The sequence below is a fragment of the Mobula hypostoma genome, chromosome 7 (assembly GCF_963921235.1).
Source record: "Mobula hypostoma chromosome 7, sMobHyp1.1, whole genome shotgun sequence".
Taxonomy (NCBI): Eukaryota; Metazoa; Chordata; class Chondrichthyes; order Myliobatiformes; family Myliobatidae; genus Mobula; species Mobula hypostoma.
This window is the reverse complement of record NC_086103.1, coordinates 28,298,218-28,323,541: the sequence shown is the minus strand read 5'-3', so window position 1 is coordinate 28,323,541 and position 25,324 is coordinate 28,298,218. Positions and strand designations below refer to the sequence as shown.

The 25,324-nt window shown below is 40.5% G+C and overlaps 1 protein-coding gene across 5 annotated transcripts in view; it reads right to left on the bottom strand.

The window, feature by feature from the left end:
- The window catches only part of LOC134349198 (teneurin-2-like), a 3,136,038-nt gene that overhangs the window by 757,764 nt on the left and 2,352,950 nt on the right, over positions 1-25,324 (bottom strand). For 4 of the 5 annotated variants that reach the window (XM_063053171.1, XM_063053173.1, XM_063053172.1 and 1 more), the window contains exon 1: positions 12,584-12,814. In XM_063053171.1, coding sequence (XP_062909241.1) covers positions 12,584-12,779 — 196 coding nt within the window. In that variant the 5' untranslated portion in view covers positions 12,780-12,814. Of the gene's footprint in view, positions 1-12,583; positions 12,854-25,324 lie in introns of those variants that run through there. The other variant, XM_063053178.1, reaches the window with a different exon arrangement.

Here is a 25,324-nt window from a genome sequence, read left to right as displayed (position 1 = left end):
GCAACAGTAGGTGACTCAATACAGTTTCAATTGTTACAACAACATTGTTTACTTCAATACTTTGGTTTGACAATGCTTCCTTTGAATTGCATACCTATAATGGGAGACACCTCTGAATCTTCAAATACCTTTACTGGGTTTACTAATTGACGTGATAGCCAGATCTGCAAGATTCCTTGAACTCGTTTACAATAGTGAATAAGGACTTTAACGCATAGTTGCCTGGATGCCAATTAACACAACTCCATTGTCTTAACGTTTGGCTGATGCATATACAACCATCTCATGGCCACTATTTTGAAAACCACATCTCTAAGTCTGTGCGTCAGCCTGCACTTTTAACTTTAATTTACTGCTTACAATTTACATTATGAACTGAAGACTGGTTCACGTAACTCAGATCAGATTCAGAATCATGTTTAATTTCACCCGTGTACATTCTGAAACTGGTTGTTTTGTGGTAGCAGTACATTGCAATACATAGAAATAAAAACTGTAATTTACAATAATCTGTGTACATACATCTATTGATGCTTCTGGACACATCTTCAGTGATGTTCCTGGAATCATCGGGTGTTTCAGGTCTTTCAACATCATACAACCTCCTCCAGGTGAACCAGCCAGGGCTGATCAGACCCCAGCTTGTGTCCGGATGGCTAGCTACTTATAACTCCATGGCTCCCCTCTGTTGAGCCACAGCCATCTTGAGGCCCTCTCTGCCGCATCGGTGGTACTGTGGATGGCTCTCCTCTTCCTCTCTCCCTTGATGCCCAAATTGCTGAAGGCTCTAACTAAGGAACGGGCTACGAATCCCCTACAACCAACCTCCACTGGGAGGCACCTCGCTCTCCAACCAGCCTGCTGACAGTTGCTGACCAGTCCTGCGTACTTGGAGAGCTTCCTTTCAAAGGCCTCTTCCAAGCTATCTTCCCATGGGACTGTCAGCTCCAGCAGCACCACTTGCTTAGTAGCTTAGTAGACTCAGACATATATAAGTATATATAATAAATAAATTAAATAACCAGTGCAAAAAGAGAGGAAAAATACTGAGGAAGTGTTCATGGGCTCATTGCCCATTCAGCTGAATCTAAGATGGCACCAAATAGCTGCCTCTTCGAACTCATCTGCAGAAACAGCTTAAATTCCTCTCTTCAATATTCCTTTTCAGGGTGGCTGGGGTTCTATCGAGGAACCTGATGAGCAGACAAACTGTAGTTTTTCACAGCAGATGAGTACCCAAGCTTGGAGCTCACTGTCCAACTGGCCTTTTTCCAACATTCTCCAGGTGTGGCATGGAATACTTTGGGGAGCAGCCCTGTGAGCAACCAATTCCAGGCCAGTGCTGCCAAGCGAAGCTTCACGGGAGAAGGAATATCAAGATTTTGTGGCGACGGATGCTGCAGATGGTGGTCTGTGTTCCCTCCCTGCCCCCACCCCTGCTGGCTCTTGAGTCGACAAATATCAAAATAAAAATGACGTGGCAGACTGTAACATCGTAACATCGACTGTTTGTCAGTCTCCCCTTTCGCTGTGAAATGAGTGACAGTTCTCTGTCCCTTGTTAGTGAAAGACAGAGCCGGTGGCATATTGAACTGTCCAGTAAACAATAATTTTTGTCAACTACAAGTCATGGTCTTCCTCTGGGGGTTTTGCTGTTGCTTGGGTGTTGAGGCTTACTGCTAAAATGGGTGGGGGGAGAGGGAGGTTCATGCTTTGCAGCTGCTTGTATGGGGGAGGGGAGAGGGGGCTTTGGGGTTCTAACATTTTTCTGTTGTTCATTCTTTTGGGGTTCTGTTTTTTGTGAATGTCTGTGAAGAGTAAGAATTTCAGGTTGCATACTATATATATTCTCTGATAATAAATTGATCCATTTCAACCATTCAGAAATCTGATGGGGGAGTCGGAGAAGATGCTCCTGAAATGTTGAGTGTATGTCTTCAGGCTCCTGTATCTCCTGCTTGATAGCAACTACAGAATCCTTCAAAATTCATGTTTATTGAATTCATTTTCTATTAATTAAATAGGAATTCCTATTGGAATTCTCTCATAACCTTTGGACATACTGTAACAATAAATGTGTTTGGTTACTGAACTTACCTTTCAATTTTAATATATTTTAATAACTAATTAATAAATTAATAATTATTTATTATTTAGTTATTATTTAATATTAATCAAACAACCCATAAAGTAATTTCATTGAAGCTAGACATGGAACATAGAAGTAACTTTTATGGCAGTTTTCGCTCTTGTGGATTACTTGTGCTGATGGCTTCATCAGTCACAGGCCCTAAAGAGCATCAACAAATATTGTGGTGTACTCTGGTACAGGTCAATGTTGATGAGATATAGAGCACATAAATGGTAGCAACAGGTTGTATTTCATGAAGATTTTGAGGAGGTTTGGGATGTCACCGAAGACTCTAGCAAATGTAACCAGGTGTACTATGGAGAGCATACTGATTGTTTGCATCACCATCTGCTGTGGAGGGTCCACTGTACCTTTTAAAAAATTGTACTGGTTGTAAAGTCAGCCAGCTTTATCCTCAGTACTAACCTCCTCACTATGGAGGATATCTTCAAAAAGCAATGCCTTAAAAACTTGGTATCCATCATCAATGACCATTACCACACACAGGACATGTTCTCTTCTCATTACTACTATCAGGGAGTCTGAAGATGCACACTTAATGCTTTAGGAGCAGCTTCTTCCCCTCTGCCAGATTTCTGAATGGACAATGAACCCATGAACACTACCTCTCTATTTTTGCTTCTCTTTTTAGATCATAGAACAGTACAGCACAAGAACAGGTCCTTCCACTCACAATGTTATGCTGAACCAATTAAATTAGAAATCAAATGGCTAACTAATCTCTTCTGCCTGTACAATGCCCATCTCCTTCCATTCTTCTCACATTCATGTGTCTATCTAAACATCTCTTACAAGTCCCTAATGTTTCCGCCTCTATCACCACCCCAGGCAGCACATTCCAGGCAGCCAGCACTCTCAGAATAAAAAAAAACTTGCCCCTCACACCTTCTTTGAATTTACGCCCTCTTACCTTAAATGCATGTCCTCTGGTATTAGACATTTCAACCCAGGAATTAAGATACTATCTGCCTACTCTGTCTATGCCTCTCATAATCTTATAAACCTCTATCAAATCTCCCCTCAGCCTCCACTGCTCCAGAGAAAATAATCCAGTTTTGTCCAACCTCTCCTTATACCAGATGCTCTGTAATCCAGGTAGCATCCTCGTAAATCTCTTCTGTATCCTCTCCAAACCCTTGACATTCTTCCTACAATATTTTAGATGCAGCCTAAACAAAGTTTTTAAAGCTGAAGCATTACTTCCTAATTTTTGAACTCAAAGTATCAATTAATAAAGGCAAGCATGCCATATGCCCTCTTAACCATGTATAAAAATGCAAGAAACAAAGCTGCATCTTTAACCTGGTCTAAATTACAATTGGCGAGATCTTTCTCTGGCAGTTTGGGCTTTTATTCATTGGCACAAGGAATTAAATAATTTTACAATATCAGGTTTCTTGAGGTTTACTGTGGAGGAATTTGTTGTGTATTTAATATTTCAGTAATATCTGAGTAATCTTCTATATATGTTGCTGATCAAGGATTCTTTGTTAGAATAATTCACTACAGGTTATATGTAAAAATAAGTGAATTGCATATGTCATGATGCTACCATATGAAAAGTGCGCACCTCACTTAGAGTAAATATGAACTAAGATTTGAATCTCTTGGCTCCTTGTTTTTCTTCCAATCAGTTTAATGTTTTGAACTTATAAAACATAATAGATTTTAGCATGAGTGACCAAGGGGGCAAGACTAAATGTGGCAAACTTAAAACAGAGTAGGAAGAATTTAGCTGCACAAAGATGTTTGACCTTAAGATTCGCTTCCATCATAAGTGGTATCAAGGTAGCCAGGAATTTCTTAATAGGTGTTGCCTTGTGGATGATTCACAAACATTGTATTAGAAACTCAATTAGCATTTATGAAATGTGGATTTCCTCTGTTCTTCTATCAACGTCAAGGGTAAGAATAGCCCTGAGGAAGAGCTTTGCAGCACACTTGGATGCTCGATGGTGGGAGCCAATGCTTTTTTTTGCTGGTGGTGGGAGGGGGGATTGTTGTTTGCTGCTACTTACACGCAGGAGGGAGGGCAAGAGTGGGGGGGGGACTTTGAGGTTCTAACTTTTAACTGTCATTCATTCTTTGAGGGGCACGCTTCTGTTTTCCTGGAAGGTTGCAAAGAAAAAGCAGTCTTTGGGGTACAAAAGCAGTCGGTGTCTTTGCTGACGTTTGAGTGCTTGATGGTGGGTGCTGGTGGGGGAAGGGGGTTTCCTGCTTGCTGCCACTTACGCGCATTAGGAAGGGGAGCTTGGGGGGGGGACTTTGGGGTTCTAATATTATACTGTCATTCATTCTTTGGGGGTACTCCTTTGTTTGCGTGGATGGTTGTGAAGAAAAAGCATTTCAGGATGTATATCGTATACATTCCTCTGACATTAAATGTACCTTTGAAACCTTTGAAATGCTAAGTCTTGGTTAACATGGTGGATGAGTAAATTAATGAGAATATTAAAATTAAATAAACAAATTTCACGACATGTCAGTGATAATAAACCTAATTCTGATTCTGAACAGTGACATGCAGATCTGAAAAAGCTACAATTGTTAGGACACTGTAGAGAAGTGCAAGTATTCACTGAAAGATAAGGAAGTGTGCATAAATATCTCTAGCCAGTCTTGCCAGTGGTGTGTTGTGTTACTGTAGGACCAGTAGAAAACTGCTTGGGAATGCCTCTGTTACTCTGGGCCTGGTGATGACACAACACACATTCCGATAGAGCTGAGCAGTGAAGTGCATTATTACTGACAGAGCTAGGTCGTGAAGCACAGATTGTCACTGATAGGGTTGAGTGACATTGCACACACTGGTGCTGACATGACCAGATTGCAAGACAAGCTCTGTAGCAAGATATGGATACATACAGAGGGAAGGTGGCCTGCAGCCCATCTGCAAAAGAACTGTTGTTTTTAGTTTAACATTACTAATAAAACTTCTAAACAGAACTAAAATCTATGAGGCATAATATACAGTATATGTAACATACACTCAGTGGTCACTTTATTAGAAATAGGATTGGAACAAGGTGAGATCTTCTGCTACTCTAACCCATTCAAAGTTTGACGTATGTGCATTCAAAGACTGTTGTTATGCATGGTTATTTGGGTCACTGTCAACTTCCAGATAGCTTGAACCAGTCTGGCTATTCTCCTCTACCCTCTCTCATTAACAAAGCCAACAGAACACCGTTCGCTGGATGTTTTTTTTTCTGCACCATTCTCTGAAAACCCTAGAGACTGTTGTGCGTGAAAATCCCAAGAGATCAGCGGTTTCTGAGATACTTAAATCACCTCATCTGGCACCAACAATCATTCCACAGTCAGAGTCACTTAGATCACATTTCATCCCCATTCTAATGTTTGGCTTGAGCAGTAACTGAATCTCTTGATCATTTCTGCATGCTTTTTATGGATTGAGTTGCTGCCATGTGATTGTCTGATTAGATATTTGCATGAACGAGCTGTTGTACCTAATAAAGTGGCCACTGAGAGGATATGTAACAGCATGTAAAATTAAGAACCCTGTTGCTAAGCAAGAAATGATTTTAAAAGGTGAAAGTAACACCATTGAGCCTCTGTAGAAGGTAATTCATCCAATTATAGCTCAGTGACTTTCTTTTTTCATTATTTCTAATTTCTTTTGTGCATCACTTTTGACACATCTGAAGCCACTTTCAATTGTCTAGCACAGTATTGGGTAACACTTCTACCAACTTCAACATGGGACATGCTTGCTTCATCACTTTTTCATCCTACAAGGCTAACAAGACCTTTGAGACTGCAGGAAGTGAGATCCATCAGCAAAGCATGTCAGAATAAGGTTAACAAGTTTACCAGTGTGAGTTGAGCATGGTGGGTTTCCAGCAATACTGCTCACACTCCCAGTAAAAGGCTCGCCTCTTCATCTCAGACAAGGACAGACATACCTTTTTATATGCAGATACACAACTTTGTTAACACTGACCAACTCGCTGTCATAGTGACTCTCTTACACTCACAGGAAGACAGATGATCCAAATGCATTTCTCTTTCACAGAATCAGTTACCTCCAAAGTTAATAGGACCATTAGACCATAAGGCATAGGAGCGTAAATAGGCCATTCAGCCCATCGAATCTGCTCTAACATTCGATCACACCCAACTTATTTTTATTCTCAACCCCATTCTCTTGCCTTTTCTTTTAACCTTTTACACTTTTACTAATCCAGAATCTATCAACCTCCACTTTAATTATACCCAATGACTTCCCTCCACAGTGATCTGTGGCAATAAATTCCACAGATTCACCACCCTTGGGGTAAAGAAATTCCTCGTCATCTCTGTTCTAAAGGCATATCCTTCCATTCTGAGGCTCTGGTTCTAGACTCCCTCACTATTGGAAACACCCATTCCATATCAACTCTTTTTCATCCTTGCAATATTTTCTTTTATTAAATGCAATCGTGAACAATAGGCAGATCAGAAATGCTGATCAAGTCAACTAGTTCCCAAAGAGAACTCTGATCGGCCAGTCAGATGGTTAACTGCTGCTCGGCGATAGAACACAAAAAAATCATATGTACAATTAAGAAACATTGAAAAATAGTAGAAATACTGGAGTCATGATGATCATGATGAAGTCTGCTGGAGAGAGACATGCTGTCCTCTGTAATTCAAAGAGACTGAAGGATAAGGTTGCAGGGTGACAAAAACGTGACAGGAGCACTTGGAACTAAAAACTAATCCCTACTGGGAGAAAGCAGCACCTGTTCTTTCCGGACTGTTCTCCAGCAGTTTGAGGACTAAGTCCAGCCGGAAAATAACACACAAGTGCTCTTGGTAAGTTTTGTTAAAATTCTCAATGAAGCAATCATTCCACACAATGGGATTAATATAGTCCTTCACTTCCACATGGACTGAGATTGATATCCACACATTTGCACAGAAGTTGATTTGACCCCATAACTTAGCAGCGATGTACATACTCATTACATTCAACCAGAGATGACTACTTGACATGGCTGCTGGGATTGTTTCTCTCAGTTACAAAGCGGCAAAGGTGGCATAAGCTGCAAAGTGCAATTCATCGGAAGCCAACAGCACTGCGTAGATCTCCATTTAGTTGCTACTTTGGTGATCTTTTAGAAACACATCATAAAGCAGAGAAAGGCAGCACATCAGTGATGTGAATTAGCGGTGTTTACAGGAAAAGGTTCTGTTCTAACATAAGTGCTCAAGTGAAGCAATGGCAAATGCTAAAAATCTAAGGTACCAAAATAATGAATGTTAAAAATGCATAGAGAGCAACTATACAGGGGACAACTGATTTAATGTTCAAGATGATGACTCCGAATCCTGAAAGGTCAACAATGTTAAGTCTGTTTAATCTTGATAGGTGTTATTGGTAGGGTTATAACAGTATAAAAGATAATCTCAGTCGATCCAAAAATGTACTGTGTAATATAGCAGAAGTTAAATTTTAAATTAAAGATGACAATACAAAGCTAAGTCAATCAAAACATGTCAACAATTGTATGTACTACTACCCAGGTTTATCCTTAATCTTGAGATTTAAAAATAATTTTCCTAAGTAATTTATAAACCATTCCAAAATCATGCTAGATTATAATGGGTTGAAATTGTTTTTACTGGTGACAGGTTCGGTAGCCAATGGACACATGATAGGAGAATTAATTTTACACAACAATTTGTAATGATTTAGGATGCATTGCCTAAAAAAACAATGGAAGCAAATTCCATTACTATTTAAAAGTGAATTGGAAATATACTGAGAAAAAAAATGCTGTAACAAATTCTGACAGAGCAGCGCTAATTGGTACCTGTTCTACAGAGTCAGTTTGGCACCCTAAAATCAAATATTTCCTCTTTGCTGAATGACGCTATGAAATAAAAATAAGCCATAATTTACACTGAAAGAAAAAATATTTTGAAACTTGCTTATATAGTTAAATATAGAAACATAGAAAACCTACAGCACAATAAACGCCCTTTGGCCCATGATGCTGTGCTGAACATGTGCTCACTTTAGAAATTACCAATAGCCATCTATTTTTCTAAGCTCCATGTACCTTTCCAGGAGGGTCTTAAAAGACCCTATCATATCCGCCTCCACCATTGTCGTAGGCAGCTCATTCCACACACTCAGCACCCTCTGCGTAAAAAACTTACCCCTGACATCTCCTCTGCACTTACTTCCAAGCACCTTAAAACTGTGCCCTCTCGTGTTAGCTCTTGCAGCCATGGGAAAAAGCCTCTGACTATCCACACGACCAATGCCTCTCATCGTCTTATACACTTCTATCAGATCACCTCTCATCCTCCATTGCTCCAAGAAGAAATGGTCAAGTTCACTTAACCTATTCTCATAGGCCATGCTCCCCAATCCAGGCAACATCCTTCTAAATCTCCTCTGCACTCTTTCTATAGTTTCCAGATCCTTCCTGTAGTGAGGTGGCCAGAACGGAGCACTGTACTCTAGGTGGGGTCTGACCAGCATCCATAAAGCTGTAACATTAACTCTTGGCTCTTAAACTCAATCCCACGGTTGATGAAGGCCAATGCACCGTATGCCTTCTTAACCACAGAGTCAACCTGCGCAGCAGCTTTGAGTATTCTATTGATTCAGACCCCAGGATCCCTCTGATTCTCCACAGTACCAAGAGTCTAACCATTAATACTATATTCTGCCATCATACTTGACCTATCAAAATGAACCATCTCACACTTATCTGAGTTGAACTCCATCTGCCAATTCTCAGCACAGTTTTGCACCCTATCGATGTCCTGCTATAACCTCTGACAGTCCTCCACAATATCCACAACACCCCCAACCTTTGTGTCGTCAGCAAATTTACTAACCCATCCCTCCACTTCCTCATCTAGGTCATTTATAAAAATCACAAAGAGAAGGGGTCCCAGAACAGATCCCTAAGGGACACCACTGGTCACTGATATCTATGCAGAATATGACCCATCTACAACTACTCTTTGCCTTCTGTGGGCAAGCCAATTCTGGATCCGCAAAGCAAGGTCCCCTTGGATCACATGCCTCCTTACTTTCTCAATAAGCTTGGCACAGGGTACCTTATCAGATGCCTTGCTGAAATCCATATACACTACATTTACTGCTCTTCCTTCATCAATGTGTTTAGTCACATCCTCAAAAAATTCGATCAGGCTCGTCAGACAAACTCATGCTGACTATTCTTAATCATATTATGCCTCTCCAAATGTTCATAAGTCCTGCCTCTCAGGATCTTCTCCATCAACTTACCACCCACTGAAGTAAGACTCACAGGTCTATAATTTCCTGGACTATATCTACTCCCTTTCTTGAATAAAGGAACAACATCTGCAGTCCTCCAGTCCTCCAGAACCTCTCCTGTCCACATTGATGATCAGCAATCTCCTCCCTCGCCTCCCACAGTAGCCTGGGGTATATCTCATCCAGTCCTGCTGACTTACCCAACTTGGTGCTTTCCAAAAGCTCTGGCACATCCTCTTTTCAGTGCGCTGTAAGTCATCCCTACAATCGTCAAGGTCCTTTTCTGTAGTGAATTCTGAAGCAAATTATTCATTAAGTACCTTTGCTATCTCCTCCGGTTTCATTCACACTTTTCCACTGTCACACTTGATTGGTCCTATTCTCTCATGTTTTATCCTCTTGCTCTTCAGATACTTGTACAATGCCTTGGGGTTTTCTTATTCCTGCTCACCAAGGCCTTCTCATGGCCCCTTCTGGCTCTCCAAATTTCATTCTTAAGCTCCTTCCTGCTTGCCTGATAATTTTCTAGATCTCTATCAGTACCTAGTATTTTGAACCTTTTGTAAGTTTTTCTTTTCTTCTTGACTAGATTTTCAACAGCCCTTGTCCACCATGGTTCCTGTACGTTACCATAATTTCTCTGTCTCATTGGAACGTACCTATGCAGAATGTCACGCAAATATCCCATGAACATTTGCCACATTTCCGCCGTACTTTTCCCTAAGAACATCTGTTTCCAATTTATGCTTCCAAGTTCCTGCCTGATAGTTTCATATTTCCCCTTACTCCAATTAAACACTTTCCTAACTTGTCTGTTCCTATCCCTCTCCAGTGCTATGGTAAAGGAGATAGAATTATGATCACTGTCTCCAAAATGCTCTCCCACTGAGAGTCCTGACACCTGACCAGGTTCATTTCACAATACCGGATCAAGTACAGCCTTTCCTCTTGTAGGCTTATCTACATATTGTGTCAGGAAACCTTTTTGAACATACCTCACAAACTCTACCCCATCTAAACCCTTGTTCTAGGAAGATGCCAATCAATATTGGTGAAATTAAAATCTCCCACCATGACAACCCTGGTATTGTTACACCTTTCCAGAATCTGTCTCCCTATCTGCTTCTCGATGTCCCTGTTACTATTGAGTGGTCTATAAAAAACACCCAGTAGAGTTATTGACCCCTTCCTGTTCCTAACTTCCACCCACAGAGACTTAGTAAACAATCCCTCCATGACTTCCTCCTTTTCTGCAGCCGTGACACTATCACTGATCAGTAGTGCCATGCCCCCACCTCTTTTGCCTCCGTCCCTGTCCTTCTCTGAAACATCTAAAGCCTGGCACTCTAAGTAACCATTCCTGCTCTTGAGCCATCCAAGTCTCTGTAATGGCCACAACATCATAGCTTCAAGTACTGATCCACGCTCTAAGCTCATTCGCTCTAGTACTGGAGGTAGTAGTTGGTCTTGAATGTTCTTGGTGACTGTAATCTGCATTTGGTTATGAGGAAACCAACTGGGTTAAAATAATAAGATGTTCTTATAACAAAACAATAATGTGTTTACAAAGGAAATTTGATTAGTGTAAACCGAATCTTTCACAATTTATATCATCTCTGGTCTGCTCTATGAGAAAGGTTTGTGGGCCAGATTGACACACACGAGAAGAAATCCAGCCCCCAACACATCCTGGCCAGGTGTGGTGCAGCCACATTTATCATTGGCCTAAACTTGAAAGAGAGAATAAAAAAAAACTATATTTTAATTCTTCTCTAATTTTCTGAAGCAACTATCAAGGTCTAGAAGATCATGTTGCGTGCAATGCTATTACAGTTTCGAGTGTCCGAGTTTGGAGTTCAATTCCGATATTACTGTTGCCTGTACATCTTCCCTAAGGGTTTTCTCTAGGTGCATCGGTTTCCTCCCACCGTCCAAAGATGCACCGGTTAGTGGGTTAATTGGTCACCGTAAGCTGTACTGTGATTGAACAAGGCTTAAATCGGGGACTCTCAATAAATCAATCAATCATTGCGACTTATATCCTTTTCAGTAAACTCACACTTAACCTGTTCAACTATAAATATCTAGGAACTCATTACATTTTTATTCAAATAATTGTAATATGTTCAGTTTGTGGTAAGTCTTTGTCCTAAAGATGATAAACCTCTGGAAAAGAAATACTTGTAGCACTTAAGCATTTTCTGTGCATGTTAAGTCAGCCACCAATTTATCTCCATCTCTAATCACCTTGCTAACCAGATCTCGTTTAATTGATTTATCCACTTAAAACCTTCTATCATGTCCTTACTAAGTCAAATTAAACAGCATCAACATTTGCATCTTTGTTCTTAGGCTAGGCATCATTCCTCAATAATTTTTCCATTGACTCTATCAGGACAAAAAAAATGGTATCAATGGAGTCTCCAGAGTGTAAACAAAAACATATGCACAAGGATATGGCCAAAAGTTGCAAGACAACTGAGCATTAATCAAATCCAACTTCAATAATTGTCTTGTTCAGCAGGCAGTACACAAGATGACCATATGTTGTGCTAAATAAATGGACAAGTTGAAATAGGAAACATACAGGTAAACTATAACTTTATTCCCATTTGGCAAAAAAAAAGATCATAAGATAAGCAGGCCAATATGTGAACATCTCATGCTGGTCTACCCCCATCATGAATAGACGTGTAAAGTACTAATCTCAGTTTATTGCAATTCAGTCTTTTATGGTGCAGAATTGTTAAATTACTCATTAAGTATTTTATGCTTTGCTAGGAGGTACAGAGGTAGATTCTCTTCACACTGGATATGTTTTAAGTATACTTGGACAAAATTAAATATCAGTAGTATATACTGTTGCATCCTTAAAGCAGGAATACCCCTATTTTTTCAAATGTTTCAAATTTTAAGCTACGAAACATGATATTGGTTCATGTCAGTATCATGATTTCTCATCTCTGACAGTTCACGGTGTCCATTTAACACTCAACTCTGATTTTGTTTTGAAATTTAACTATGAAACAAGGATGATTCTCCAACAATATCAGGAACAATGTTACATTTTATAAAGTTATCTTGTTACTGTACCATTTGGGTGGAAACAGTTGAAGCCACAATGCATAGTGATCTTCCACTTCCCAGACACCGGCTTTCTAACATACCTGTCTCCTCATCAGATTCCTTCTCGTTCTCTGAATCGGTCAGTGTGAGGGCTGAATTCTCTCGACTGGACAGCCCTGAGCCGCGTCTGGATCTCACGCCCCTCCCCCATAACCTGATGGCACGCTCTGGAGAAATGGCTCCTTCGGTGTCAGACTCTGCGTCGCTCAGGGAATATCCACGGTGCAGGAGCCCCATATCTGGACAATAACCTGTGCCACGGTGAGGGGAGGGCTCACAGATTCCCAGTTCAGTGAGGGTGAAATTGGCTCCTGCACATAAACACAAGAAGGATACACATGATGCACTTCCTACTTACAGAGACAGTGCAATCATACTCAAGAGCAATGGGAAGTACACCGAGCTACAGCAAGGAATTCATCCATTTCCAACCTGATCCTTCAGCAAGTTAGGCAGCAGCAGTAAAAATCATGTGAAAACTGAACATGAAATTAAGACAATAAAGATGCCATTTTGTCACAAATTATTGAAATTTGATCCATCCATCTCATGGTTACACTAAAACCATATACCCCATATTCCCTGTAAAATATACAATCATCATCATCATTATCAATATATGCTGTGTTGTATGACGTAGGCAATTATCGTCTCTTGACCATGATTGCTCCTGGCAAATTTTTCTACAGACCTAGTTTGCCATTGCCTTCTTCTGGACAGTGTCTTTACAAGATGGATGATCCCAGCCATTATGAATTCTCTTCAGAGATTGTCTGCCGGGCATCAGTAGCTGCTGAACCAGGACTTGTAATGTGCACCAGCTGCTATGTGATCATCCAACACCTGATCCCATGGCTTCACGTAACCCTGATTGTGCGGGGGTGGAGGCTAAGCAGGAGCTACACCTTGCCCAAGGGTGCCGTACAGGCTAGCAGAGGGAAGGAGGGCCTTACACCTCCTTTGGTAGCGACCTATCTCAACCCCAGCATCCAAAAGTATACAGTAACTATCGCTATCTACAGTGCTTGACTATCTACATGTCTCAGTGAGGTTCTGTGATATTTCTCATGTGCTCTGAAACATATAGCATAGCCATGATGCAATTCCAAGAGGGGCCCTTGAGCAACACACACAAAACGCTGGAGGAACTCAGCAGGTCGGGCAGCATTCATTAATAGGATCAAAGAGCAGATGTTTTGGGCCGAGACCCTACATCAGGATGAGTCTTTCAGAGCCTGTTTTAGACAATAGAAAGATAGTTCATGGCATTATTTTATTGCTTATTCACATTGCAATATACTGGATAAATTGGCTGCAATTTTCATGTAACTTCCATCTTGTGTACACTTAAATATGGTGTGGGAATGGAAGCAAGATCAACAGCGAAATGTCTTATTGTCTAGTGTGTTCTTAATCATTGGTTTTGTGCTCAATGGTAACTTGGCTCAGACACTTGCATTGGAGGCTGGTAAGGCTCGAACATCTACGATCAAAGTTTTAAATAAATAAATATTCCTAGCTCGTGGCCTAAATGAACTGTCTGTGCAGGACAGAGGACCATCATTTGCAATAATTATTAAAGAGTTTGTCACAAACTCTGTTGGAAAGCTGGATGAAGCTGTTGAAACATATTTAAGTGTAATCACTTCAGGTTGTGAGCATTTATGCTTACATGTTTACGAGATTCACTCAACATTGATTGCTGTGAAAAGTCTTGCTTTTTTCCACTGTCAATGGAAAGTTGATGGTTAGCATGAATTCAATGGGCTAAAGAGCCTGCTTCCATATCATATTTCTCTAAGCCACTGTGAATTCTAATGCCTATGCTTCTGCTATAAGCTGCTGGAGTTGAGGTGTATTTTTGGGGAACATATTTGACATCGTCAGTTCAACGGAGCTTTAAGGAAACGCCAAGACAAACATTGATTAATCCCGAACTAACTCAGATGGTTGACCATTTTTCTATAAGCAACAAAATTACAGTGCTTTCTGAAGCTTTGAAAACCCTAAATATTCTGAAACAACAGGAATTCTGCAGATGCTGGAAATTCAAGCAACACACATCAAAGTTGCTGGTGAACGCAGCAGGCCAGGCAGCATCTCTAGGAAGAGGTACAGTTGACGTTTCAGGCCGAGACCCTTCGTCAGGACTAACTAAAAATATTCTGAAAAACTAAAAATATTCTGAATATTTGTTTTGCAGACTGTTTCCCAATCTGAGTTGGAACTTGCATTTGGTTAACGTGAAACGCTCATGGTATTATTGCACCCTGTGTTGGTTGAACAGGACCTATAGCCTTTTAGACCAGATACCAAATGTGAGTCTGTCAACGCACAAATACCTTGCAAGGTGGCACCACATCTGTAAATTTAGTGCCTAATGAGGCCTTCCACTTCTGTTCTTGCTACTCATTTGATAGTGATATGTGAGGCCCATCTTTCTAGATCCAAACTCAGCAATTTCAAATACACCCAAATGATGTTCACTATCCCGTTCCAGATCTAAAGCATTCTCTCAATAATGAAACTGATATTGTTATTGATAAGCTGTTTTTGGTTTACCTTGGTACCACTCCCATCATATAGTCTCCAGGATAGTTTTTTTTTCCATATCATTCACAATACTAATTGCCACTTTACTGTCTCTTCTCAAATTGAAAAATTCTGACATCAATATTTCCATTGAAAATAAACTGTGTATGTGCTTGTAGAGCGAAAACACATGGATGGAGAGCTGCAAAGTGGAATAAACCTAAAGTCTATTTTAGGATGGCAAGAGCATGATGGGCTGAATGCTTTCTTTCAGTGCTTGATATTTCTGTGTTCCCATTCAATTTGTTCAATCATTCATTATGTTCCATGTCGTATGATGTGGGCGATCATGGTCTTTCCATGACCATGATTGTTCTTGGCAAATTTATCCATGGAGCTGGTTTGCCATTGCCTTCTTCTGGGCAGTGTCTTTACAAGACGGATGACCCCAGCCATTATCAATACTCTTCAGAGACAGCCTGGCTTCAGTGGTGGCATAACCAGGACTTGTGATATGCACCAGCTGCTCATATGACCATCCTCCACCTGCTCCTATGGCTTCACTTGACACTGGTCTGGGGAGGGGGAGCTAAGCAGGTGCTACACCTTGCCCAAGGGTAACCTGCAGGCTAGTGGAGGAAGGAGTGCCTTGCACCTCCTTTGTTAGAGACACTTTTTCCATTTGATTACTCCAACCATTTTAGATCTTTGTAAATTGGCCTCTGTACCTCCAGAATACATCAACATCTTTATCCAGGTCCCAACACATCAATAAGATAATGAAAAAGGCATGTCAGCAGCAATATTTCAGCATGTGCTTGAGAAGGTTTGGTATGTCACCAAAGACTCCAGGCAAATTTCTACAGATTTAATGACTCCTTAGTGAAAGGAGAGTATTAGAGGATTGGACAGTAGCCAAATTTGTTCCACTGTTTATAAAAAACTCTGAGCATAAACCAAGAAATTATAGGTCAGTGAGTCTGATATCAATTGTGTAAAAGTTATTGGAAGGTATTCTAAGAGACCAGATATATAAATACTTGGATAGACATGAACTGATTAAAGATAGCCAGCATGGCTTCACACATGGTAGGTCATGTCTAACCAATCCTATAGAGATGGTCAAGGAAGTTACCAGGAAAGTGGATGAAGTCATGGCATTAGATGATGTCTGCATGGACTTTAACAAAGCGCTTGACAAGGTCCCATAGGGGAGGTTGGTCAAGAAGGTTTAGTTGCTCGGCATTCAAGATGAGGTAGCAAATTGGATTAGACATTGATTTTACAGGAGAAGCCAGAGAGAGTGGTAGTATATGGTTGCCTCACTGACTGGAGTCCTGTAACTAGTGGTGTGCCACAGAAATCAGTGCTGGGTTCTTTCTGTTTGTCATCTACATCACTGATCCGGAAGATAATGTGGTTTACTGGATCAGCAAATTTGCGGATGACACCAAGATTGGGGGTGTAGTGGACAGCGAGGAAGGCTATCGTGGATCTGCAAGAGCTAAAAAAAAAAATGGCTGAAAAATGGCAGATGGATTTTAATGCAGGCAAGTGTGAGGTTTTGCACTTCAGTAGGACCAACCAGGCTAAGTCTTACACAGTGAATGGTAGGATACTGAAAGGTATGGAAGAACAAAGGGATCTGGGAATACAGGTTCATAATTCATTGAAACTGGTGTCACAGGTAGGTATGGTTGTAAAGAAAGCTATTGGCTTTCATCTATCAATGTTTTGAATACAGGAGATAGGATGTTATGATGAAGTTGTAGAAGACATTGGTAAGGCCTAATTTGGGGTATTATGTGCCTGGTCAATTATCTACAGGAAAGATGTGAACAGGGTTGAAAGGGTGCAAAGGAAATCTACAAGGATGGTGTCAATTCTTGAGGACCTGAGTTATAAGGAAAGACTGAATAGCTTAGGACTGTATTCCTTAGAATGTAGAAGATTGAATGGAGATTTGATAGAGGTATACAAAATTATGAAGGATATCGATAGAGTAAATGCAAGCAAGCTTTTTCAACTGGGATTTTTGTGGGATTATAAACAGAGGTCATGGGTTAAGGATGAAAGGTGAGAAGTTTAAGGGGAACATGAGGGGAAACTTCTTCACTCAGAGTGAGAGTGTGGAATGAGCTGCCAGCACAAGTGGTGCATGCATGTTTGATTTCAACATTTAAGAAAAGTTTCGGTAGGGGTATGGAGCGTTATGGTCCTGGTGCAGCTTGATGGGAGTAGGCAGCTTAGATGGTTTCAGCATGGACTAGATGGGCCGATCGGCCTGTTTCTGTGCTATGCTTCTCTATAACTCTATCACTATTTACTGTGGAGAGCATTCTGCATGGTTGTATCAACACTTAGTATAGAGAAACCAATGTGTATGTGTGAGAAAATCTGTAGAGGGATGTAGACATAGCCAGCATTATCATGGGCTTTAGCCTCCCACCATTTTCAAGTGGTGTTGCCTCAGAAAAGCGGCATCCATTTTTAAGGATCCTCACCATCCAGGGCATGCCTCCTTCTCATTGCCACCATTAAAGAGGAGGTACAAGAACCTGAAGACACACACTCAAATGTTTTACAAACAGCTTCTCTCCCTCCACCATCAAATTTCTGAATGGTTCATGAACATTACCTCACTATATATTTCTTATTGTAGCTCACAGAAATGCTTTATGTATTACACTGTACTGCAGTCACAAAAGAACAAAATTTCACAACATATGTCAGTGATAATAAACCTGATTTTGATTATTACTTCTCAGTGATCTGAAGAAGATACACTGTCAATATGTGGTCTGACCCATATCTATTTGCTGTAAGCAAAACTTCTGTGTATTCATGGATGTCTAACCATATCAGATGGATACTTTCTTTGCCAGATTCAACTTTATATTGGATTTTAGTTCAACACAATAATAAAACAAATGTATCACTCAAAATATAAAGTGAAAATAGATCATTGATTAGAAACATTAATTTTCTATCATTCATATTGTTGAAAGTACATCGACTTCAAACATCATCTGACCTGCGCTCACTTGTTTGTTGACTATAGAGAAAAAAGCATTTTTATGTCAGAGTGTCACCAGTATTTTTACCTTCTTATGCATTCATTGTTATTTTAGCATAATATTTTGCTGGTAAATGTAGGGAGATCTGCATAAAATTACTGGCATTTCATCAGGAAAGTGCTGGATATTTTTGGGACATTTGTGTGAGCAAAGAATTCCCAAATTTATTAGTCAGACTCTGGCAACTACTGCAGTGGTGCTGCTTGATGAATAACACAAATAAGAATAATCATGGTTTTATCATGGATAAATTATCCACCATTAAAGCTAATTGCACTAATGATTAATGGAAAGGTTAAGCAAACTAGGACTTTTCTCTTTGGAGTGAAGGAGGACGAGATGAGACTCAATAGAATTGTATAAGATTATAGAAGCATAGAGTGGACAGCCAAAGCCTTTTCCCAGGGCATCACAGGACAGAAATGGTGAACACCAGACAACACCCTATAGTTTAGTGAGATGTCAGAGGTATGTTTTTTTTTAATAAAGAGAGTGGTAAACGTCTAGTATCCAATGCCAGGAATGGTAGTTGAGGCAGATATATTAATGACATTTAACAGACCCTGAAAAGTGGAGTATTATCGGCTATGTAGGAAGGAATGGCTAGTTTGATCATGGAGTAGGTTTATATAGATCAGCACAACATTGTGGGTCAAAGGGCCCATACAATACTGCTCTATGATTAACAGAGAAGAAAGCAAATCTTGTGTACCTGCTCATCCACAGACCATGCACATGACAAAAGAAAGTCAATAGCAGCATATTATATAAATGCACACCTACAATTGCCTCTCCCTAATGGGGTAGAAGAGCACACTTTTAAATAAGGTGTTAATTTGACACCTCACCTACCTCCTCAAACATCTTGGATGTTTAAGGTCCGTTTACCTCCTGAAACATGTAAGATCTTTTCCTATGTCCTGTTTGATATTTATTCTCATCCCCATTGATACCAACAAAAACATACTGGTCTTTATCATATTTTTCTTGATTGATGAATCCTGTGCACATATTGCCATCTTAACTTCCTGCATCAAAATAGTAATTATAGTAATTAGAACTTTATGGCCCTGAAAGCATTTTGGGGTATTCTCATGAAAGCACAGTATAATTAAACGCCTTTCTTTTTCCCTACAATCCTCGCATCCTCCCATTATGATATTTATTTTCTAACTCCTACTACCTATGTCCATGCCCAATAGATGTTCCCAAGCTACCCACCCTGGCTATTTGTTGAATCCACCTGCTTCCTTCTGGCTGTATACTAAGTCACAGCTTATAATTTTGGCCAGTATCTTTCCCTGGCTGTTCATGCTTAACATTTTTCTGGACCTAGTTACCTTTTTGTGACTAACTCTTCATCTCCAATTGCTGTTAATGCCCAGATTTTCTAATTGTTTCTGCCTCACCATTTTTGACCTCAAACTCCTTTTTCTTCCAAGCATCTCACTCACTTTCCTGGATGTTTCAGCCCAACCAACTGTCATTCCTGGCACATAGGTTTCTACAGCTGTCAACCTGGCTGCTGCAATGTAAAAATTGTCCTTGTTGGTTGATCTACGGTTTTCTTGTCAAACCTATGCTGTTGTGCTCCTTCGGTTTTTCAAACTCAAGCCTCAACTTAAATGACCTCACTACTGCAATGCCCTACAGTATAAGAATGGTGCCTGGATGAGATGATACAGGTTCAAAATTAGAGAGGCTGAACCAGTTTTTTTGTTGGAGAAGATTTAATAAACGTACATAAAAGCATAAGGAATTCAAATAGAATAGATAGTAGGATACTGTTCCCTTTAGTGGAGGGGTTGAAGACAAGTGGTCACAGGTATATATAATCTTGAGAGCAAAATTTCCAGAATTACTGTGAGGAAAAATATTTTTGTATAGCTTGTGCTTTAAATCAGGAATACAGTTTCTGATGATGGGATGGAGATATGTTCCTCTGTGGCTTTCAAGAGTGATTTGGGAAGAAAAGCTTGCAAGGCTACAGAAAAAGTTCCAGTGGATGGAACTACAGATTTACTCTTACAGAGAGCCAAAGTTGACATGGCATTCTCTAACGTAACGAGTCAACTTTTCTAAGCTTGGCATCCGTGGTATATTTTGACTATAATGAGGCCTGCTGTCACAAGTAAAGTGATTGACGTCCTAATTTTACACTGCTTTAATCCTGCATGAAATATATTTCTTCGAAGATGTTTTGATCTCATTTGGTATCGTCGATCTTCTAATGAGGCAGATTAAATTCAGTCAGTAGTGTGGAAAGATGGCGCCACCAGTTTTTGTAGACTCGGGTGACTTCGTCCAGTTCATCCATAAAACATCTCATTTTTCTTCTCTTATGTCTTTCCTTTCTTTTCGAGGTGGTTGGGGTTCTGTCAGAGTCTGTGCTCTATAATTCAAACGACAGTTCTTCGCAAGCGGTGGGTTTTCGGACAGGCTGTGTGCCCTCGCGCTTTGCTAATGCCAGGAACAGCCTGGAAGACATGTGCCCTCAGGGAGCTGCCCCGTGGACGACCCAGTTCCCTGCTGATTTCGCTAACTGAAGCATTGTGAGAGACTGAAACATCGAGACAGCAGGCGGTGTGTTTGCTAATCACCAGCTGCTATTGGAAGAAGGTCCCTGTACTCCAGTGATCCCTCTCTCTTTTAAGCAGAGTGTGAGCCCGTTGGTCCTCAAGATGAGGTGGGGAGGGGGCTTGGGGTTTGGTGAAGAAACAGAGAAGGTAGTAACGTTGAAATAGTGAGCTGCTGGTCTCTGCTGTTGCTGCTGCTGGAGTAACCCCTCTCTTTCACTGGAGAAAGAGAGTCTTTCTGAGATACTGCAGTGCTGGGTTATGGACTGTAGTCTTGACAGACTCTGGATCAAGGTCTCTTTGGGGTATTTAGCTGTTGCTTGCATGGTGGGGGTTTTTGCTCAGTGTTTTTGCTGGCACAAAAGGGGAGGGGGTGTTCATGCTTTTGCTGTTGCTTCTTTGAAGTTTGAGAAGGGGGATTTTGGGGCTTCGATCTTCTATGATTCATTCTGTTGGATCTCTTGTTTTGTGGATGTCTGTGAAAGGTGCAAATTTCAAGTCATATACTGTATACAGTTTCAGATATTAAAGGAACCTAAATCAAAATCTAATTGTTGGATCTTGACCCTAGCAATAACTAACTTTCTTCTACAGGATAAAACTCTGTCTGCCTCCCTGCTACCAGAATTAAGACATAGTAAAACGTTATGCTCTTCGCTATGTCTGGCATTTTACTGTGCCTTACTTCATACACCAGGTGCATAAAACTTTCTACAGAGCAGCCTAATGAATCTCATTCCTATACTCCTGCCAGGACTCTCCTACAATTTTACTTCCATTTTTATTCAATTTCCCTTTGAAAGCCACAAATGAACCTGCACCTACCTCCTTTAAAGGAAGTACACACCAGATCATTATTAAATTAAAATGTTCAAAGGTTCATTTATTATCAAAGCATGTATCCATATACAATTCTGAAATTCGTACTTCCCAGATAGCCACGGAACAAAGAAAGAATATGAAAGTCATTCAGAGAGAAGCATTTCCACCAATTAAAACAAAATTCTCATGTTATCCCATATCATTGCAAATCTATGATCCCATCCTCCATATCATAATAATGTTAACGGTTTTAATTAATTTGCATTTTCTAAACTATATAAGGGTTTCCAGCAGTGAAGAAGCCTTTCAAAGTAAAGAAACATTGCTCTTCAAGCTTATCAGAAATGATAAAAGTCAAGTTTTATTTATTATGAAGAACAAAAGTAGATTCTGGAATGGTCCTGGAAAATTGCAAATGTAACCTTGCTCTTTAAGAAGGGAGGGAGGCAGAAGAAAGAAAATTATAAGCCAATTAATCTGACTTCAGTGGCTGGAACGATGTTGGAGTCCACTGTTAAGGATGAGATTTCAGGGTACTTGGAAGCACATGACAAATAAGCCAAAATCAGCATGGTTTCCTTACGGTGATTTCTTGCCTGAAAAATCTGCTGGAATTCTTTGTGAAGAAATAGTGGGCAGGATATGCAAAGGAGAAGTTTTTAAAAATCTTCATGCAAGATTCCCTTGAGGCTAACTTGCAGGTTGTGTCAGGTCTTATGGTCTAAGTATACATTTTAATAGTACTGAAACATAATATTTGGAATCCACACTCCAAAGTAGCAATGCTGGCACTTGCCAGACCCATTGGATAATTTGCAAATATATCTGGAGCCAGGCCATAGTGAAGTTCAGTTACAGCCATCAATTATGATCACAGCAGGAGACAAATAAGTCTCTCTGATTCTGAATCTACCCCAGAAAAGGGAATATACCAAACTTCTTTTAATAAATAGGCTGAGATTTTACATCAGCAAGACAACATCTTACACTAAATTGTCAAAAGTTTGCAATACTTAATTCATCTCATCCTGTTATTCCAGAACATAGAGCACAAAAACAGGCCCCTCAGTCCACAGTGTCTACACTGAACATGATGCTGAATGAACTTATTTCTCTTCAACCTCTCCATATCCCTCCATGCTCTAAATATTTATGTGTCTTTCTAAAATCCTTTTAAACACCACTATCAGAATCAGGTTTAATATCACTGGCAGATGTCACGAAATTTGTTAACTTTACAGCAACAGGACAATGAAATACATGTAAGATAAATAGATAGATAAATAAATTAATGTCTAAAAATAGTTAAGTTAAAATAAGTAGTCCAAAAAATTTTTAAAGTAGTGAGGTAGTGTTCATGCGTTCAATGTCCATTTAGAAATCAGATGACAGAGGGGAAGACACTGTCCCTGAATTATTGAATACGTGCTTTCTGGCTTCTGTACCTCCTTCACGATGGTAACAATGAGAAGGGGGCATGTCCTGGGTGGTGGAGATTCTTAATAGTGGACACCGGCTTCCTAAGGCACCACTCCTTGAAGATACATACATCAAAGTTGCTGGTGAATGAAGCAGGCCAAGCAGCATCTATAGGAAGAGGCGCAGTTGACGTTTCAGGCCGAGACCCTTCGTCAGGACTGACGAAGGGTCTCGGCCTGAAACGTCGACTGCGCCTCTTCCTATAGATGCTGCTTGGCCTGTTGCGTTCACCAGCAACTTTGATGTATGTTGCTTGAATTTCCAGCATCTGCAGTATTCCTGTTGTTTGCGTTTAAACTCCTTGAAGATATCTTGGATACTACAGAGGTTAGTACCTGTCACGGAGCTAACTAATTTTACGTGTTCCTTCAACTTACTTCAGTCTTGTGCATTAGCCCCTCCATACCAGACAGTGATGCAGCCAATCAGAATGCTCTCCAGGGTACATTTGTACATTTGTTCATTCAGAGTTTGAGGAGATTTCATTTGGTTTGTCAGCTGTCATATCTGCTACTATCAGTACCCCGAGCATCCACTACCACTTTCACTACCCCTACCACAATACTTCTACCATTCCCTCTAAATAACTTGCCCAGCACAACTTCTTTAAACCTCCCCCTCTCACCTGCAATGCATATCCTCCAGTATTTGACATTTCTACCCTATATTCCGATTATCTACTCTATCTATGCCTCTCACAATTTTACAAAATTCTATCAGGTCTCCTCTTAGCCTCTGAAGCACTAGAGAAAACAATCCAAGTTTGTCAAATCTCTCCTGATGGATCATATCCTCTAAGCAAGGCAACATCCTGGTAAGGCTCTTCTGCACCCTCTGCAAAGCCTCCATATCCTTCCTGTGATGGGCCGACTTGAACTGCGGAAGAGGACAACACTCAGCCTCCGTCTCCAACTTCGGTTCTAATTCACTCAATGGCTCATTTATTTTTTCCCATTTAGATTTTCAAATCAGAAAGAAAAACAAAGTTCAGCAAGTCTAGTCAGAAAGTAATGGCTATTTGAGCAGTGAGAGGAGTTGAAGAGCCGAAGAAATTACAGATGGGGAGCAGTGAGAGAAGTTGAAGAGCCGAAGAAATTACAGATGGGGATTCCACATCCCATTCCCATTCTGACATGTCTATCCACAGCCTCCTCTACTGTAAAGATGAGGCCACACTCAGGTTGGAGGAACAACACCTTATATTCCGTCTGGGTAGCCTCCAACCTGATGGCATGAACATTGACTTCTCTAACTTCCGCTAGGCCCCACCTCCCCCTCGTACCCCAGCTGTTACTCCTTTTTATGCACACATTCTTTCTCTCACTCTCCTTTTTCTCCCTCTGTCCCTCTGAATATACCTCTTGCCCATCCTCTGGGTCACCCCCCCCCCCGTCTTTCTCCCTAGGCCTCCTGTCCCATGATCCTCTCGTATCCCCTTTTGCCTATCACCTGTCCAGCTCTCGGCTCTATCCCTCCCCCTCCTGTCTTCTCCTATCATTTTGCATCTCCCCCTCCCCCTCCAGCTTTCAAATCCCTTACTCACTCTTCCTTCAGTTAGTCCTGACGAAGTGTCTCGGCCTGAAACGTCGACTGCGCCTCTTCCTATAGATGCTGCTTGGCCTGCTGCGTTCACCAGCAACTTTGATGTATGGCTATTTGAGGTTAGTTTTCAAGGTATTCCCATATATTTTATTTTTAAACACAGTCAGTGAAAGGGATTTCAATTTACATTGCCTTAAGTGTATTCATAATGGTGCCATCTTCAACACTGGTTTATGTACACAAAAAAAAGAACTATGTGTTCTCATCAGTAACACAGTAACCCACCTTACAGTTAACCTCAAACATCATCCAAGTTAAGAGAATGTGTTACAGCCTCCAACTCCCAGCTTCCCATAACTACCCGTGTTTGTGCTGCACTGTTAACATAGAAAAGAATAGTTCTAAAAAAAAAGCTTTCTGATTTGAATGTTGCCACAAGAGCATTTCTGTTATGAATCAGAAATTATTTCGAGTATGTTCTTGCCTGAGTCCTACTTGACAAATGTCCCTAAAGAAGCTAAACTTTAAGTGAAGTGCCCTGTTGAAATGTAGCTATTAAAATAGCACTTAATAGTGTACAATTTACTTACAGTGGTCAGAGGCCACCTCCCTAATGTCCAAATGTAAACTCTAGATACTGTGCAAGAAAAAAAAACTGCATTTACTGCTCTAAGCTTTTCTCAGGCTTTGAAGAGCACTAAGCTCACATAATAAGTTTATATCTCTCCCAGTCTGTCAAGTCCCAATGAAAAAA